This window comes from Monodon monoceros, unplaced genomic scaffold, assembly GCF_005190385.1.
Source record: "Monodon monoceros isolate NGI ecotype Baffin Bay Population unplaced genomic scaffold, NGI_Narwhal_1 Super_Scaffold_5, whole genome shotgun sequence".
In the NCBI taxonomy this organism is placed as follows: domain Eukaryota; kingdom Metazoa; phylum Chordata; class Mammalia; order Artiodactyla; family Monodontidae; genus Monodon; species Monodon monoceros.
The window spans coordinates 19,120,481-19,139,135 of record NW_021703782.1 but is presented as its reverse complement, the minus strand read 5'-3'; the positions used below and the strand labels follow the sequence as shown (position 1 = coordinate 19,139,135).

Genomic DNA, 18,655 nt, shown 5'->3' with positions numbered 1-18,655 from the left:
TGTCATAGGAAAAAAATAAGAACCTTAAATGTCTACAAAAAGAACATCAGTCAAATAAATTGTAACACATCCAAACTACAGAATACTCTTCATAAAGTAAAAGGAATGAGGGCCTGGTATAGAAAAATTCCTAGGCTAAGTCAGAACAAGGAACAAGAACAAGGCTGTTGTTCTGCATTTTAAAAAATCTATTTGAATACAGGTATATATGTAAATGGAAACCAGTCCTGAAGGATCTCCAATGAACTGTGAATAAGAGTTACCCCTGGGAAGGGGAGTGGAATGGGTGGAAATAGGATTTTCAAGTTTTATTCTTCATGCCTCCTCATTGTTCGGATGTTTAATTTGAACATGTAATCACTGTGTAATTTTAAAAATGTAAACAAGGAAGCAAGGCTCCTCATCCCCAGGGACGGAGAATAAGGACTTTGCACATCCATCTAAGCTGGGGAGTCAGACGAGCCAGGAGGCCACCCAGCCACTAAGGGACAGAAAACAGATGTGGAGGAACCGTGGGCCACGTGCACTCACCAATCCCCTGGTGCTCAGCTCCAAGCAGAGACTGTGGGTCGATTGCACAGGGCAAATGAGGGTTTTCTCTTCACTTGAACAAAAGAAATCAAGAATGTGGAAGAGGCAGATGTGACAGCCATAAAATGATGTATCACCCACAGATCTGAGGCCGTGGAAATGGCAACTCGGGCCTGTTCTAACTCAACTCAGCTCAGCAGCAGCAGCATTAGGATGCTCAGATAGAGAGACATCTCTGCTATCCCGGTAGGGGACTCAGGCCTGCCTGCATGGAGGCAGCCTGTTGTGAGGCCTGGCCTCCAGACCTCTACTAGTTCTGAGCTTGTGAGCTGAGAAAGGGCTAAGCTGAAAATACAAGTCTTGCTTACCTGCAAGGAGCTGGGAAACCCGACAACACACCACACTTTCCCTGCCTCTTTCACTTTCAGTGGCATCAGATCCTAAAGAAACACGCTGGGAATTTGAACAGAGGTCTCTCTCTTCAGCTCCAGCCCCCAGGGTGGGTGGGGCACTCAGTTTCTCAGCTTTCTATCAGCCCCCGTGTGGGAGATGGAGGGGTGGGCTTGGAATTAACTGCCAGGAGATCTGGATTGTCAACAGAACATGCAGGAAGCTGGTTCTAAGCCGTGCATGTGAATTAAAGGGACAGAAATACTCCTTCAGTCTTCAGTATTTGGGGTAGCTTCCATAAAGCAGTTGCAGGAAAAATCATGGACCTGGATGTCATGTAAGTCCTAAGCCCTCCTGGAGTGATTTCTTACTGGATCATATAAGAGGTAAGAGATCTGCACTCCTGTATCGAGTTCTTTTTGCCAATTTGTCTCATTTACATTATTAATAATAATAATAACACATATTTTGTACTTACTACACATCAGGTACGATTTAAAGTATTTGCATGTATCGTCTCACCTAATTCTCACAATGGCTCTGTGGGCTGGGGCACGATTACTCTCATTTCACAGATGTAGAAACTGAGGCACAGTCAGTTGAAGCCACTCTCCAGGTTCACACGGATGGCAGGTGGTGATGCTGGTTCTTGTCTAGATGACCTGACTCCAGGGCTTCCTCTGCACTGTGCATGGAACCCTCAGCAGCCTCCTCAGATGTCACGGAGTCTGTGGACTAAATGAGGGTGAGAGGACAAAGGGGCCCATGGTGACGAGCAGCGTGGAGGGTGCCTCCAAGGAAGTTCTTGGAAGCCATTAAGCAGGGGAGAGATGGCGTGGGGTCAGGGGGACAGTCACTGAGGATAAGTACCAACAATCGGGGGAATGGAACCCTATATTTGAAGTTTTCTGGCTTGTGCATTTTCATCAAAATAGGATATTGGTTGGTGTGAGGCCGAACAAAGGGGCCTCCACATCCCCTGTGGGAAAGGTGTGTATGGGTAGTTCTTTCTCAGTGACAGAGGTCTGTCTGGAGCCAAGGAGAATTTTCCAACTTGGCCTGGGAAACACTATGACAGCAGGAGGATTTAAGATAATTCAAATATAGTCCTTCAGCCCAACTCTCTATTTCATAGAAAGAACTTGTTTCAGTGAGGAGTAGGGTCTTGTCCAAGGACTCATGGCTATTGAGTAAATGAGCTAGGACCAGACCCTGTTCTGTTTTCGAATTTGCCTTGGGCTGCCTCCTGCTCTGTTCTGGCACGTGGGCCACGTGCACTCACAAACCGTGAACATCACAAAGGGGATGAGGAACCCAGCAGGAACCACCTCTGTGCTGAGGCCTGCCAGCCCATGCACGTCACAGACTTCCAAATGTTCATCATGGACAACACAGATAAGAGAGTATTTGCTGTAATGACTGGAAGAAAGTCAGTTCATTAGTAGTTATGTTCATTATCAGAGATTTGTGCTTGATTCAACGGTTTCTAGTATATTCAGAGAGTTGTGTGCCCATCACCACAATCCAGTTTTAGAGCACCTCCTGGAAAGGTCCCCGGGGCTGACAGTCTTCATCAGTCAATCCCATTCTCACCCCCAGCCGCAGGTAACCACTAACTTAGCTTCTTTTTACATTTCTCTGGACATTGAATATACATGGAATCACGTAATTTCGTGGTTGTTTTCATCTGGTTTCTTCACTTACCAAAATGTTTTCTTTTTTGAGATTTATCCATTTCTTTTTATTGCTGAAGTGTATTCCATTGTATGGATATACGGCTTTCTGTTTACTCATTCATCAGCTGGCAGACATTTGACTATTATGAATAATCCTGCTACGAATAGGGCTTCCCTGGTGACGCAGTGGTTAAGAATCTGCCTGCCAATGCAGGGGACACAGGTTCGAGCCCTGGTCGGGGAAGATCCCACATGCCGCGGAGCAACTAAGACCATGCGCCACAACTGCTGAGCCTGTGCTCTAGAGCCTGCAAGCCACAACTACTGAGCCCACGTGTTAAAACTACTGAAGCCCGTGCGCCTAGAGCCCGTGCTCCACAACAAGGGAAGCCACCGCAACGAGAAGCCCACGCACCGCAACAAAGAGTGGTCCCCGCTCGCTGCAACTGGAGAAAGTCCGCGCGCAGCAACGAAGACCCAATGCAGCCAAAAATAAATAAAAAAAATAAATTAAAAAAAAAATCCTATGAATACTTGTGTACAATTTTTTGCACAAACATGTTTTTATTTCTCTTGGAAGTGGATTTGCTGGCCCACATGACAAATTTATATTAAGAAACTGCCAAACTTTTCCAAAGTAGTTGTACCATTTTACCTTTCCACCAACAATGTAGTTTCCAATTTTTTCCGCATTTTGCCAATATTTGGTGTTATCTGTCTTTTTGATTTTAGTCATTCTAGTGAGTGTGTAATAGTATCTCTTTGTAGTTTTAATTTGCATTTCTCTGATGACTAATGAGGTCGAATACGTTTTCATGAGTTTAGATATTTGAATGTCTCTCTTGATGCAATGTCAAGTCTTTCACCATTTTAAAATTATGCTTTTGGATTTCTTATTTTGGGGTTGTGTTCTTTATATTTATGGATACGCATGTTTTATTACATATGATTGGCAAATATTTTCTCACAGTCTGTGACCTGTCTTCATTTCTTTCAAGCTGTCTTTTGAAGAACAAATTAAACAATGAATTAATGAAGCTTAATTTACCAATTTTTCCTTTTATGGCTTACGCTTTTGGTATTGTATCTATGTTTGCCTAACCAAAGATTTAAAATATTTCCTCCTGTGCTTTCTCTTAGAAGTTTCGTAGTTTTAAGCTTTATATTTAGGCCTGTGGTCCATGTGTCCTAACCTGACTCAAAGCCCCACATTTCCTGAGCTAGAGCCTTCTATGGACAACAGAAAGGGAGCCGTTGTGGGTGGCTTCTTTCTCCCCTGGGGGCAACTGTTGAGTGGAAACCGGCTCAAAAGGTTTCCACGCTGCTCACCCAGCCACTGCCTTTCTAAACAGAGGTCCGTTTAGAGAGCACTTCAGAACCCTCTCTCTCTCACTGTTTCTAAAACAGCAATTTGTAAACTACTTGAGGTTTGAGATGACTGTTGTTTCTCAACATTTTGCTTGTTTCATACAAATTTATTGCTTCCAGTAGATATTTTCTGTGGTGTGTATTACCAGATTGTGGTCACTCTATAGCTTTAATATAAAGACTCTATTTTTGGTTCGTGTTGATGTGTTTCAAGGATTGAAGTTAAATAATGTGTGAGCATTAAATAATGTTAATAAAGTTAAATAATGTCCACCATCTTTTCCAGGAACGTCCAATCATTTTTTTTTTGAGTCCAATCATTTTTTAAATGTAGCAATAAACCACTAGATTATTGCAATTTTGACTTATAGAGTATTATAAAAGTAGCTGAAAAGTTACAATCCTAATCTGTTTATAAAAATAACAGGTCTGGTATTTTTGTAGTCATAAGTGGCCAAGGGTTAAATCAATAGGAACCAAGGAAATTTCAGATACTGTACATTGAAGAAAGGCACTAAGAAATTAAATTAATATTTTCCAAAAACCCCCACGACACAAACACACACACACACAGAATACTACCCTAGGCCTGCAGAATTTAAAATCAAGAGACTATTCTGTTGAATAGATTACATATGCAAAAGACTGATTATCAGGAATGTAGGTTTATTTCATTAAAAAACAAAACAAAACAGATTCATCCCCCAAAGAGTACTGTGTCCTTTAAAGCAGCAGCAATCACAAGGCACATATGTACAAAATACCTCGAGCAAAATAGAAACTAAACATTAAAAAAAATGTTATTTAAAAAGATGTTGAAGACCATTTGTTAATATGAACATATATTATAAAATGACGTTTTTAATATAATTTTATTCCTTTCCCTTTAATAAGAGATGGAGTAATAGTGTAATATTTATGTAGTACCTTATGGCACATATCACAAACATTTATACCACCCAACTTGGTTTGCTAAAGAAAAAACAGATAGCTGAAGCACAGCTTAAAAATTTTATTTTTAGTGCTTTCACATCTTTTTTAGATATTTGGAATTCATAAGCTGAAAAGAAATAAAGGTCTCATTTTCTTTAGCTTAGAAAAAAAGCTTGTAGTTATACGTCCCTATACAAAAAAGAACACATTCTAGATATTCTAAAACATCAAGGACATGATTTCTATTTTGGGATCATCACAATAATCCTCTTCTGAAAACAGATTAGAAGTCAACACATAAACGAATGTAAAGGTCAATTATACTAAAATAAAATAGCATTTGATTTAAATTATTGCTCACTTAGGAAGTATAATGACTATTCTCTGGTTAGGGATGCTAAGATTCACTGTTAGAAATGGTGCAACATCAGTATTTAGTGTATATAAAAATTCTAGGATTCAAATATAACGAAAAATTTATAATGATCACACATAAAGTATTCTTTATATATTAGCCACCATTGAGCTTCACATGACGAAGACTGAAAAAGATGTGGTTGAATTAGATCTTCAATACATTTTGTATCATATATGCTGAAGTGCCTCTAAGCTTTAATGTTGCAGAAAATTTTCTATGAGATATTAAGGAGTGCTCACAATCTTTATCATTAGAAGGGAAAGAAGATACACTGAAGCTCCATTTTTAAACAATGACAACAAAAAAAAGAATATAAAATACTATTATTAATAAAACGTTTAAATAGTACTAAACAGCACAATTTAAATATCAATTATACGCTGTCATTAGTTTTTCTCTTAAGAAAATCAGTTCTTGGGCTTTTGGATTTGTTTTCTTTTAAGTACCCAGCATCCTTTTCATGGTCATACACTGAGTCGATATCCACACCATCTAGTGACACCCTATGTGGTTCCCGCAGGCCCCCTCTGGCTCACTCTGCAGTGACTCAGGTCTGTCTGCGTGTTGCGTGGTGAGAGGCCACCAGGCCCCAGACTAAAGCAGCACGGTCTGGGCCACCTTGCTGATTGTGGTCGCAGCTTTCTCTAGTTCCTCTTCTGTTTGTTCCACTGTGACCACAACCCTAATGCTGAGAAATAATAAGGGACACAAAAGACAGTCAAATGAGAGTCTATACCAAGGGTCAGCCTGCCACCTGTTTTCGTGAATAAAGCTCTTCTACTGGAACATGGCCTACTGTCCATAGCCACTTTCTCACTGCCCCAGCAGGGTTGTGTAGTTGTGGCAGGGACCTTGTGTCCTGCAAGCTGAAAGCATTTTACTATCTGCTATTTATAGGAGTTTGCCGTTCCCTGCCTGGACTAGTAGCGATCTAGTCAAGGTAACCTTGCAGTAGGGCTCTGCCCAGGGCCGGCAGGAAACTGTCCTTTAAATCTACCGCTGCAAGCAGTATCAGGCCCAAAGCAGGAAGTCAACGTTTCTCATATTAATGTGTGGTTGTTTATAAGTGTAATTCAATAAGTCATATAGAGGTTCTACAATACTTTGATGTGAGGCAGAAATTTTCAAGTTTTCAGGAAACTGAAGACAAGAAATATCAGCCTGACAGGGCACTTCTACCCCTGTCCCTCTCACTCCCCTCTGCAAACATCTGCATCAGCCACTGGACACACACACACTGAGTTGGGCTGGGCCCAGAGTCCTGAGGGCACAAAACGACGGTGGCCCCTGTCCTCATGAAACACAGGATCACAACTTTGGATGGTGTAGCTAGAACGGAGAGAGCAGGATCTTTAGGGTGCCAGAACAGTCTTCCAGAACCCAGCCCAGTGCTCCACGCCTGCACAGCGCTGACTTTGTGTGCTCTCGTGGGTCTCTCCCAGACTCTTCCAGGCTCCTTCTCCATGGTGCCTCTCAAACCTGTGCTCTGGGCTCCCCAGATGCACCTGTAGGTCTCTACGCCACTGCCGACCCTGCTGGAAGGCCTGATGCCCACCCCAGCTTGTTTGATATGCTTCCTTTTGCAGGCTCGGCTTAAGTGTCTCCTGTTCTAGGAAGCCTCAGCCCCTCCCAGGCCAGAACTAACCATGCCCTCCTCCTCTGTGACCTCCCTGACCTGTGTCATGACCCTGAAACCCTCAAGCTCTGGGTGTCTACCTTCTTGGACTACGCTGTTTAAGTGCTTAGGGGACAGAATCAGGTGTTGAATGAACGCCAATTTTAAATCATGAGTCAAGGCGCCTTCCCATTGAGGGCTGCTTGAACCTCTGTAGAGGTTTTCCCCACTGTCACTTTGCTTTTCCTTGGGTGTTTAATACGTATTTGTCAGATGAAGTACCACACAGCGCTTGGGCCAGAGGTGGGATGAGCAGCAACCCCCAGACTGTGCCCCCCCCCCACACCGTAAGGATTATCCTGGTGGTGGAAACAGCTGGCCCAGCACATGCTACCGCAGCACAGTGGTAGGTCGTCGCCAATGCGAACCTGGGCTGTCCCAGTTCGTTCTTGGGATTGCAGATGTGTCATTAAGTTAATTACAGAGTCCTGAGGGCATTTTCAATTAAAATGGGAAAACATCTAGCTTAAGAACAGAAACAGGTGATGTTCTATCTTTTAACAATACACATTCTTCCTTATCCTGTGACAGTCTTTCAAAAAATTTCAAAACATAATACATTTCATACAGAGTTTAAAGTAGAAAACAATGACTCAGGTCATAATTTTAAGTCTACCAACCTTGGAGGAGGGAGATGCTTCTCTTCTTTCTCCAGGTAGCGCGCCTGAGTTAACGCGATGCCTCTGTCCATGCACTGTATGAGGAAAAGGAATACATTTGCAACCTGGACAGCAGACACTGATCATTAAAACAGGAAGGTGCAGTGAAATGCTACTCTCAGTAGTAGTTTTAATTCATTTTTCCAATTATAACTGCTAGAAGACAAAACAAAATACCACAGAATCATCTTATCATCTTGAGAGCACTGTTCTACAGAACTTCCTGCAATAATGGAGGTGTTCGCCCTGTGCTGTCCAGGACGGCAGTCAGGGGCCCACGTGGCTCTCGGGCACTTTGAGATATGGCTAGTGCAACTGTAACACTGAACTTTGAATCTGACTTAATTTAAACAGCCATAGGTAACTAGTGGTTACCACTTTAGGCAAAGCAGAGTTAGGACAAGGGGAAACAGGACCAACAAAGCTCCGGAGGCTAACCAAGAGCTGCACTTAGTAACGCCAGCAGAATCATTTCAGAGAGGAACTGCTCACACGTCAAATATCAACAACACCTCTGATTCCCATGTGCTACACTTGGACACAGTGCTACCAAGCACAGAAGAGTCTGGTGTCACATTTTGCACAGCTTTCCAATACATCAGCTACCTGCCAACATTTTTTAAAAAATTAAATAATCGCTATCAAAATAAAGCATAAAGTCAGACGAGGGTGATGGTTTATAAGGGTTTCTCCTTGGGGTGATGAAATGTTTTGAAATCAGATAGTGACGGCTGCACAACCCTGTGAGGATACTAAAAACCACTCAACGGTATACTTTAAAGAGTGAATTTTATGGAACGTGAATTGTATTTTTAAACAAATGAACAAACAAACAGTCAGCTAGAGCAAGGGGTGCTGTAAAGGAAAGAACAATCAGTGCCAGCGTGTGGCAGTGCAGGTATTTGCCTGAAGAGGGGCCATTCTGTAAGCTGTGAGGGAAGGTTTTCCTCTGCTAGGAAAAGATGGAAAACAATGGCAGGCAATGTCTTTTGCTGATTCTACATTCTGGAAGTGTACTTGGAAAAGTTAACTCCTTCTGCAAACATCTGGACTGGCTCTGTTTCTAGTCCTGTCTATTTAAGAAACAGTATAAACCATAGCTCAGTTTGTAAAAACTTTTATCAGGAAGTCAACAAAAATTTGGCAGAACTGCTCAGTTCTGCAAAGCTTAAACAAGAACTACGGCGTCATGATCCTTTTTTCTCTTTCAAATATTGAAAAGAAAAAGCAAAGAGGAACAGGACAAAAGACTTATTAAGATGGAAGCTGCAATGATGCAAAGAAACTCTAAGAGTTTTCCTCTTCCTTCCTACAAATGCAGTTTCCAGATAGTATTCTGTTCCCTTCCCCAGAGCCTGTTCTCTCCTCATTCAATTCTCAAGGTGATTTCCTGAAGACAGCCAATATCCAGCGGGAGCCCACAGATGTAATTTTGGGATCTGTGAATTGTCCAGACTCACTTTTTCTTTTTGTTATGAGGATAACCTATGTAAGAGAAGTATCGAGTCACTTGATTCACATGCCCTTTCTGAGTCTCCCTCTGGAACAGAGTAGCAGTAAGACCTTAGCTGTCGCTACCTAGTGAGAAAAGAACCGAGGTGGATCTGACTGGAACTGACACCCTGGCACCTAGAGAAGGCCCACGTCCCGTGACACAAAGTGTGTAGAGAAGCACCCTGAGGGGGGTTGGAGGGGAGGCTCTGGGATAATAACGGCGTCACCACAGACTCCAACACAGGACATGCAGCTTCACAAGGCTGCTCTGGCGGCAGTCAGCGTCAGTCACACCACCCGGCAACTCAGTTAGAAAATAAACTCAGCTGTCACATGAAGGTAATGTCATAATTTGACTCTTACTAGGCTTGTCTGTTCTGCTTATATTTAAGTTATAAATTTGTTTTGGTATTACATTTGTATAGAAGCTCTAATTAAAAGGATGTTGTACTTCCTTTTATAGCTTATACATTTAAGTAATATGACAATAAAAACACCGAGGCAGTAAAAAAGGTCTGTGGGATGCTTTTCCCCTTTAAAGAGTTTTTTTTCATGTTTGCAGAGCTGCACCTGAGGAGACATCCGTGACATTTCCTCACCCAGCAAGGCGAGAGCCACTCCAGCCTGTTCATTCATAATCTGACACGTTTCCTTAATTAGGAAACTCATATTCTGGGTTTGGTTTTATTTTGTTTTTTTAGGACAACTGACTCTGGAAGGCCACAAGTTGCAAGAAGCTCTCCACGAATCAATGATCCACAGGTTGCAAGAAGCTCTCCATGAATCAATGCCTGCAGGTACTGTGGTTCACACATCTCAGGGTACAGGTCAGCTGAAGCCAGAGGCTGGCTTAGCACCACAGCCTCCATACTGAGCAGCCACGTGACTGCCTGCTGTGCCACAGCCGGGCAGGGGCACATGGCAGACTTGACCGTCACTACTACCCTGATGCCTGGCAGCACGGACTCAGGGAAGGAGCCTCTGAAAGGAACCGTGAGGACAAGCAGGACAAGGAAATTCTCAAATACATACTCCATGTATTTCAGATTCAAGTACAAGGCAGCACCCCCCTCGGTGCTCAGTGCTGCAGGGCCACTTGACCATTCCTTAGAAGGAGGAAAGTGAGGAGAGAGGACTTGGGTGAAAGCAGCTCTACTGAACAGTAAAAGGCCAAGGGATCTTCCCTAGTGATGCGTTTCTTAGTTAATAACTAAGGTACACTTAGTAGTAAGACTTTCAGAAGTCAGACATTTAAATCAAGCTCCCAAGTTAGGCATGGTAAAGGAGTGGCTCTTCTTCCTTCCTTTTTGGTTACAAGATTATTTCGACCTGTTTCTGAGCTATGCTGGGTGTTCAGCCCCAGTCAGCTGTCCGGTGTTGTGCGCCATCACCATACACAATGCCATCCCCACCTACATGTGCAAAAGCCTGGCTTTGTAAATAGTAAGCAACTGGGTTTTCTGGAAGACTAATTATTCAGAGTGGAAGCAAAGTGTATTTTAATACAATGTGGCAAAGGACACAACTTCAATGTGAACTGAAAATTGACCCAATGGAATAACCTGCAGCCTGTCAGTAGAGACTGCTACAGACTCCACTGGGCAGGGACAGATGTCAGGAAGGCTGGGCATCGGAACAATTCCATGTCACCAGAGGGGTAACCACAATTTCTGTTGTACCCAATCTCTTAGGGCAAAGAGAGCATTCTTAAAAATGACCTTAAAAATTGCTTGGGTTCAGGGTAGAAGAGTACGAAGAGATTCACCTGAATAACTGGATACTCACTTGAGTTACTATTTCCTGAAGTAGTTTAACATCTCTTTCTCGACACCCAGTGCTCTCTTCCAGCTGGAGGTGAAATGCTGGAGAAATGGACTCACCCACCACTTTTAATCCAGAAATGCTGAGGAAGGGTAACACACACACAAGCATAAATCCTCTTCCGAGCTCAGATTTCTCACATATAAATAATTTTACAAAGTCTGCATTAATGAATGTGACAGAAACTTGGGACTTCCATGGGAAACATCATGTGGTGGGATTCCAGATCTGACAAAGGGAGGTAAAAATGCACGCTCTGGGCAGTGCTTCCTAGTCTAGGACACCCTGCAGCATGGCTGGGAAGAGGATTCCCGGTCCCGCGGGACTCTCCGGCTCACATTTCACAGAGAACACGTGCGTCATCCCCAGCCTCCCACCAGACAGTCTACGTGCCTCACCCACCTTGGCTGGGGCCAACCCCTCCTCGAGGGGCCCCTTGCAGGCCCACTCAGCCCTGGGCCTCTGCCCTGTCGCTTCCTCTCACCTGCTCTCTCCTGTTCTTGCACGGCTAGCGCCAGACACGCCCGGTCCCAGGTCCAGGGGGGCCTCCCTCATCACCCACTTTAGGGAAGTGTCTGCACCATCAGTTTCTATTACCTCTGTTTCCTCCATGGATAACATATTATAATTGATAATGTTGCTTCCTTATTTTCTAAATCTTTAGTTTGTATCTTGTCTTTTATAAACTACAGGGATGATTTCTGACACTAAAATTTTATACTTTGATCACCAACAATATATTTAGGTTGTAAAGCTGTCTTCTTGTGTACATGTTTAATTTTAAATTTTTCTTGAATTACAATTATTTTCTTCTCTCTTAGGATTAACAGCACAGAAATCTGCTGTTTCTCAGGAAGGAAGGGAGATTTCTTTAGGGGTGAAAGCCTGTATTTTCAAATGATTATTGCAGTGTTATGAGAACGGTAGGCCATATAATTTAGCCATGTATGGTTTGATTTCTGACCTATCTCCTAGGACAAAAAGAGTGATACATGTCTATTTGAAATTGGGCTAAACATTTTAAATGGCTTTCATTTAGTCTGCTTTACCTGGAAAGATTTGCTTTTCCCTTAGAATGAAATGAGCACAAAAAGCACTTGCTGGCATATTCGATTCTTCAAACATGTTTAGGACTCAACAAGCTTTTACTGAATGACTACCTGTGCCGAGTATCACATGAAGTGAGGAAGCTAAGCTCACCTGCCTTTCAAACCACCCTTGAACATCATTAATTTGTGTCTACTTTCTTTAAATGTAATGCATCACACTAGGATCTCTCAATAAATCAGGCTGCAGATTTGAATCATGGAATCTTAGACTCTAGGGCTTCTGGAATATGGGGAAACCTTATAGACCAGTTGTTTTACTACTGTAGAAACTAAGAAATATGCTTTCAAAACCCATTTCTTAGGTGAATTTTGAATGTGTTAAACTTGTACACAAAGAAGTATTAATTGTTTTAGGTCATGTACTCTCAGGGAGAACTTAAAAAATTACTTTTCAAATTGCATTTCATATGAATTAAATGGCCTGGATTTTCCTTGATACAAACAAGGCACCTATAAGCCCAATCGAGCTTATTATTTGATCAAATGGGCTCATCTCACATGTTAGGTGGAGCAAGTTGGTGTGAGAAGGAATGAAACAAAATGCCCTCTTTCTGGCTGCCTGGACGCCGCATTAAAGTTTAACTAAAACCAAATGGACAGAGAATTATAACTTGAGTTCAGAAAGTTAGAAGCTGTGTTTCAGAGCCTGTTATACTTAAAAAAAGCATTTCTGGAGAGCACATTATTTACCATATTATTTTACCCATTTTACCAAATGGAAATACTAAAAACTGGTCTAGGTCCTAGGGATAGAACAATCAACAGTTCAGACGTGGTCTCCATCATGTGCTTAGTGTGGGGAAAGCGCTGGACATGAATAATTATCTGTTAGAATTTAGGGGCTCTTCAAGATTCCAGCAAGGACCCAAAGTAGCAAAGGCCGCTGACCTCCTCTCCCAAATGCAACCTCAGAGATGAGAGAAGCAAATCACTGATCAGAGGAGACTAAAAAAAATTACTTAGAACTGAACACTGAAAATACTTACTGCCTTTGAAATGTTTATCCTTAAGATATTTATTGGAAAATAATAACACCAATAACCTAAATGTAAAAAGCTAAAAAAGAGTAAAAAAACACAATTCAATGAAACAAGAAAGTAGAGAAATAAAGAAAAAAAAATCAATCAGAGAAAACAAAATATGAGTAAAAAACAAAATCAAACTTAAAAAAACGTGCTGGGCAAAATCCTGGACAGATTATCATAAGAATGAAAATGACAGAAACAGAAAATAAAAAGGGGAAATAATACAGACACAAGAGAGATAATCACAGACTATGTCCAGCCCAAAGGCCCCAAGTCTAGAGAGTCTCACAGAGGAGTCCTGCTCAACTTTGGAGAAACAAATAATCAAGCCTGGTCTTATACAATGGCTCCATAACGCAGGGAAGTGGAAAAACTGCTCAATACTTTACTGAGGCTACCACACATTGATTCCTAGGTTATGTAAGGTTGTTGTAACAAAAGATTATAGGCCCATTTAAATTATAAATATGGATATAAAAATTCAAAATTCTAACTAACAGTGCAGAAAAATACACTGTAATCAAGGAGGGATTTACTCAGGAATGCAAGGATGTTTTAACATCAGAAAATACAGTCATCCCTCGGTAGTCACAGGAACATTCTGGGTAAAGTGCCGTAGAGGTGGGTTTCAGTAGTTTCAAGTGTACATGAGAGGTGAGGATGTGGAGAGGGCATAAACAACTCTGGAAAAAGACTGGCTACAAAGAGAAGCAGAGCAATGGGCTAGTTGCTAGAGGGGAGTATGGGGCCACAGGAAAGAAGAATTTAAGACAAGATAGGGCAGGGTGTACTTGAATGCTAATCAAATGACTCAGGAAAGGGGAGAGACTGAAGAGAAAGGAGAGGAGACAACCAAAGGCACTTGGTCCTTAAGAAAGAAGAGCTGTGATGGATGGAGGAACGTTTCTTTGGCTATAACACGAGGGAAGACTGGTTCGGATACCCGCAGGTGTGCAGGTCTGTGAGGGAAAATGAGGGAGTTCCCAAGTGACAGCATGAGGCAAGGCTGTCAGCTAAAACTGGGTGGAGTGAGACAGAGGGTTAGGGATTTTGGAGAGAAGAAAAAGTGTGAAAGAGCTGGGAAAAGTAGAGGATTGGATTTAAAAAATAAACAAATTAACACTCATAGAATAAAGGGCATCTGAGGTAGGTGTTCATGAGTTGACAGTGACTCCAATGTGCTAGGCTGAACTGGTTTATTAATATTTCATAAGCCAATATAACTGGAAACAATAATATCTCTCTACCATAAATCATACAAGGACTTTTGTTAGGATCAGAAAGTCAGACCCAGACTTCAATTATTTCTCCCCCTACTTTATCGGGAACATCTGTGACCCTCTTATTTATTAACTGTCCTTTTTAGAAAAGTTTCTAGTTTCCATATCTGGCAATAGGGATAGGACTTCCATGACTGAGAAGGCAGGTTTCAACTTGGAAAGGCAAAAAGAAACCACAGGCAAGGTGAGATCATTTTCTGTAAGATAAGAAATCTGCCTGAAGATGTCACTAGCCTCAATTTTTTTCTCAATTCTAGAGGAATCTTAAAGAACTACTCTTGTGTAGTTAAAACAAAATTAAACAGAACACTCATAAGGTTCACTTCGATTTCACTTGTTTCTTTTTCTTGAAGTAACTTAAAATAAATCAGTGATTTTCTAAAAAGCAGGATGGACAGTATGAGCCCACTGTCATCCTTTTATCCTTACAGATGTGTGGAGATTCTCCAGTGTTTATGCTGGTTATTTCTGGTGGCAGCATGTTGTGTTATTTTTTTTCATCTTTGTTACCTTCTGTACTGCTGTAGTATTTTACCAATGAGCTTGTATCATTTTTAGAAAAACAAAGTTATGATATTTTAAAACAATGACAAAATGAATGCTCTGGTTTCACACACAGAGACAAATTTGAATGAACTGTGTTTTTGGTTTCTTAGCTGCAATTTAGACAAACTGACTCAAGCCTATTAAATGCACTGAAAACCAAAGAGGTGACATTCAAAATATTTCACAAGTTGTTTAAATGTTGTGCAGATAAACTTTTGAGTTGGTTGAAAATATGTAAAACTCACCCTTGTAAAGCTTTATGAATTCGTTTGCACTTTTCCTTCAACACTGCAAAAATACCTGAAGGAAACAAATACATTAGTACATTTGGAAGATTGCATATACTAATCTAAAAATGTTTTTAAAGATCCAGTTCATCAATTTAAAATGCAGCAAATCCTTCTGCCCACTAATAACACACAAATAGACTGCCAGTAACTCCTCTGAAGGTCCCCGACTTTCATCTGTGGCATATACTAGCTGGCACGTGCTCACCCAACTTTCAGCAAAATCTGGGATGAGGTTTTCCACAACAAAACAATGGCTCTTGTTCTTATTAAGACACTATAAATTATCTGGCCAAGAACAAAAGGGTACAAATATATTAAATATTTCTGGACCCTAAACAATTTGGGAGAAAATAGACACTGCAGTAATGTTTATGATCTCTTCTTGATATTTTCACTTTCTTTTAAGGAAAATCCACAAACTGAAATATCTGAGGAGACAGGAGTGGCAGGGTATCTGACAAGCAAGCATATGAATGTGCACACAGAAACACTCACTTTTACTGATTCTCTGAATTAAAACCAATGCTGAATCTTTAGAAATTTATAAAATTTAGAATTACAAATGCCAGGCCTGCTTTTCCATTTTCCTTTTAGCCTTTGGTGAGGAGGTGCTATCACAGCCTAAAACCACATTTTAAATTGAGTCGACAGCCCATTAAGCAAGATTTAATAGTTGGTAAACCTGTATGGCCTCAGCACCAACTCATGAATCAAAGGCTGATGAGGAAAACTAGACAACAGTTATAAAATTATAAGTACCAAGAATTAGCATACTTCAGCTAATTTCTCAAAAAACCCCGATAAACTAAAGGATGACTGGCCCAGAGCTAGTCCCTCCTTTTCCTGGCATCTCTGCCCACCAAGGGAGCGAGCTTTGCTTTGGCTCTGGCTTCACCTCCCGAAACACGAGAGAAGCTCTAACCCGAAACCCTGAGGCAGGGACAACTTCTTCACCATCATTTTTCCTATAAATTGCCAGATAATGTAATTCAGAGCCAGAGCTTTGTCTGGGAAATCATTTCCTCCAGCTAATTTCTCCAAAAAGGCAAACCAGCAGCATGGCTAACATGACTTGAAATATCTTTGACTTCCTGTGTTTAAAGGTTATACCTGGATTTTCTTCCATGATGTTGAGGGCCTCAATTGCAGCAGCAGCTAAGAGGGGAGGTAATGAAGCTGAAAAGCAGTATCCCTGGCCGGAAAGTCGCTGAGAAGAAACACACAAGTTATAAAACATAAACACGTTTTTTTGTCTTTGTTTTTCTTTGGCTAAAAAAACTAAAGTCACCAAATCTCTGCACTCCCTATCAAATAGCACGTACAAATCGTGAGGTGGTAAGATCCAGGCATGTACAGAAGTTATGTAACAAAACCAAAACTTTTTTAGGAAGGGAGATAATTTCTAAATGTAAATATTTTGAATGATTCTTTAACAAATCTACTTCTAAATAAAAGTTGTGTGACAAACTAAGTTAGAATGAAATTTTGTAATAGCAGTTACATTTTTAGTTGACCAATGGAGCAACAGGTTTCAGTTTTTACTTCTATTTTTAAAAAGAACCCACCTGATGGTCAATTACGAAAGACCTGCCACAGCAGAAACCCCCAATAGAAGCAAGTGAATTCTCCATGTTGGCACTGATAAGATCAATATCATCAATCTGTCAGAAAAGAGGGACAGCAGGAGTTATTTCTCAATTTAAAGAAAAGGGGGGGGGAAAGGCCAATGTCAATCCTAGAGACAAAATTTCAGCACTAATCATGTCAACATCTGGATTCAAACTACCTCCTTGAAAATAAAGGGTAAGTCATACAAAATCAATCGTTAAAAGGACCGATGTTTCATAGCCCACCTCTGAAGATGTCTCACTTTATACTTTTTTGCCATTCCATCATTCATTGACGATTTATTCACAGTGGAAGAGCTAGATAAAAGATGAAATCTAAAGTTGTTTGGTACTAAACATATTCAGAGGTACAAGATAAGATAATTTCCTTGCTAAAACAGTGGTCTCAGCTGTCCTTCTCCATAGAAGGTACTTGAGAGAAATAAAAAGAAATCTATCAGGGTTTTGAACACTTTGGAGCAAGTACTACATTCCATTTACCTTTTCCACCTTTTCAAAAATGAAATCAATTTATCCAAACATGATGGCAATGGGCCATCGTGGGCTCTGACCAAAATGGACCAACTGGGCAGTGGATGAACCTAATGTGCCCACTGGGCTCCTGAGTACCCACTACCTTCTCAACTGCTCAGCACTCCTTTGGTCCTCACCTTCTGCTCCAGCCCCCAGCACCAAGTTCCATCCTGCATACAGCAGCCATTCTGTAATTACTCACTGATGGCCATAATAATGACTGGTCAGATCACATCTGGTGTTTTCCCAAGTGTTCCACAGATCCAACAAGGAAACCTGTGCACTATTCTTCTTTTTTTTAACCTTTCATTATGAAATATTTCAAACATATACAAAAGTATAAAGAATCCCCATCACCAGATTCAATAATTATCAACTTATGGACAATCCTGTTCCACGTATAAGCCCCCTACTGCCCTCTTCATTTCTTTGGAGCAAACCTCAGACTTTTTATGTTTTCATCTATAAATATTTCAGTGTGCATTTCTAAAAGATATGCACTCTTTCAAAAACATTACCACACTTAAAAAATGAAAAATTTCTTAATATCAAATACTGAGTGTTCAAGTATCTCTGTCTCACAAAGCTTGTTTTTCACAGTATTTGTTTGAATTAGGGTCCAAATAAGGTTCATACATTCTGCACTCTTACTCAAGCCATTATAAATACTACCTCTGAGACAACTGCTGGAAGCAGTGAGAAAACTAGAACAGTGAAATTAGATAGTGGTTTTTCCTTCTTTAAAATTTTAATGCCTTAAAAATTGCTCTGGTGTAAATTTTACTTGAATTACATTTCCATTTATCTTAAATTCTTCAGTGCATTTTATTGCCAAATGTCAGTTTGTCTTTGAAGAGTATGCTTCAGTTAACTTGGTGTGATATTCATTCTGCTCTACATTTTTCTCTAGGTCTGTATGGGTAGAGGGATGCAAATAATCTAAGGTGAGTTTATGTTTTATAGTTCAACATTTTAACACAAGTTGCAAAACTTTTATGCACAAGATTTGGAGAAAAGCTTCCTTCACATCAACCACACAGCGGTGGGTAAGGACAGGTTACACAGTGGTGGGTGAGGACAGGTTCTGCAGATGGGCCCACACTGTTCCTCTCCGAGGCTCTAGGAGCAAAACCCACTAAGAGTGGGGCTAGTTGAGGCTCACTTCCTTTCAGCAAAAGAAACAATGAAAAAATCACTCCAGTTGTCTGGGACCTTGAACGGCTTTGTGAATCCATGCTGGTGGTATTTCTATTATATATATATATATATATATATATATATATATATATATATATATAT

At 40.9% G+C, this 18,655-nt stretch overlaps 1 protein-coding gene across 1 annotated transcript in view; it reads right to left on the bottom strand.

Moving 5' to 3' along the window:
- Nucleotides 1-4,621: 4,621 nt before the first annotated feature.
- SPTLC1 (serine palmitoyltransferase long chain base subunit 1) overlaps nucleotides 4,622-18,655 on the bottom strand; it is a 74,649-nt gene continuing 60,615 nt past the window's right edge. The window contains exons 10-15 of the mRNA XM_029203421.1: nucleotides 16,781-16,876; nucleotides 16,326-16,422; nucleotides 15,171-15,225; nucleotides 10,930-11,047; nucleotides 7,612-7,685; nucleotides 4,622-6,004 (exon numbers count right to left, since the gene is read on the bottom strand). Of these exons, the coding sequence (XP_029059254.1) occupies nucleotides 5,911-6,004; nucleotides 7,612-7,685; nucleotides 10,930-11,047; nucleotides 15,171-15,225; nucleotides 16,326-16,422; nucleotides 16,781-16,876 (534 nt within the window). The 3' untranslated portion in view covers nucleotides 4,622-5,910. The remainder of the gene's footprint in view (nucleotides 6,005-7,611; nucleotides 7,686-10,929; nucleotides 11,048-15,170; nucleotides 15,226-16,325; nucleotides 16,423-16,780; nucleotides 16,877-18,655) is intronic.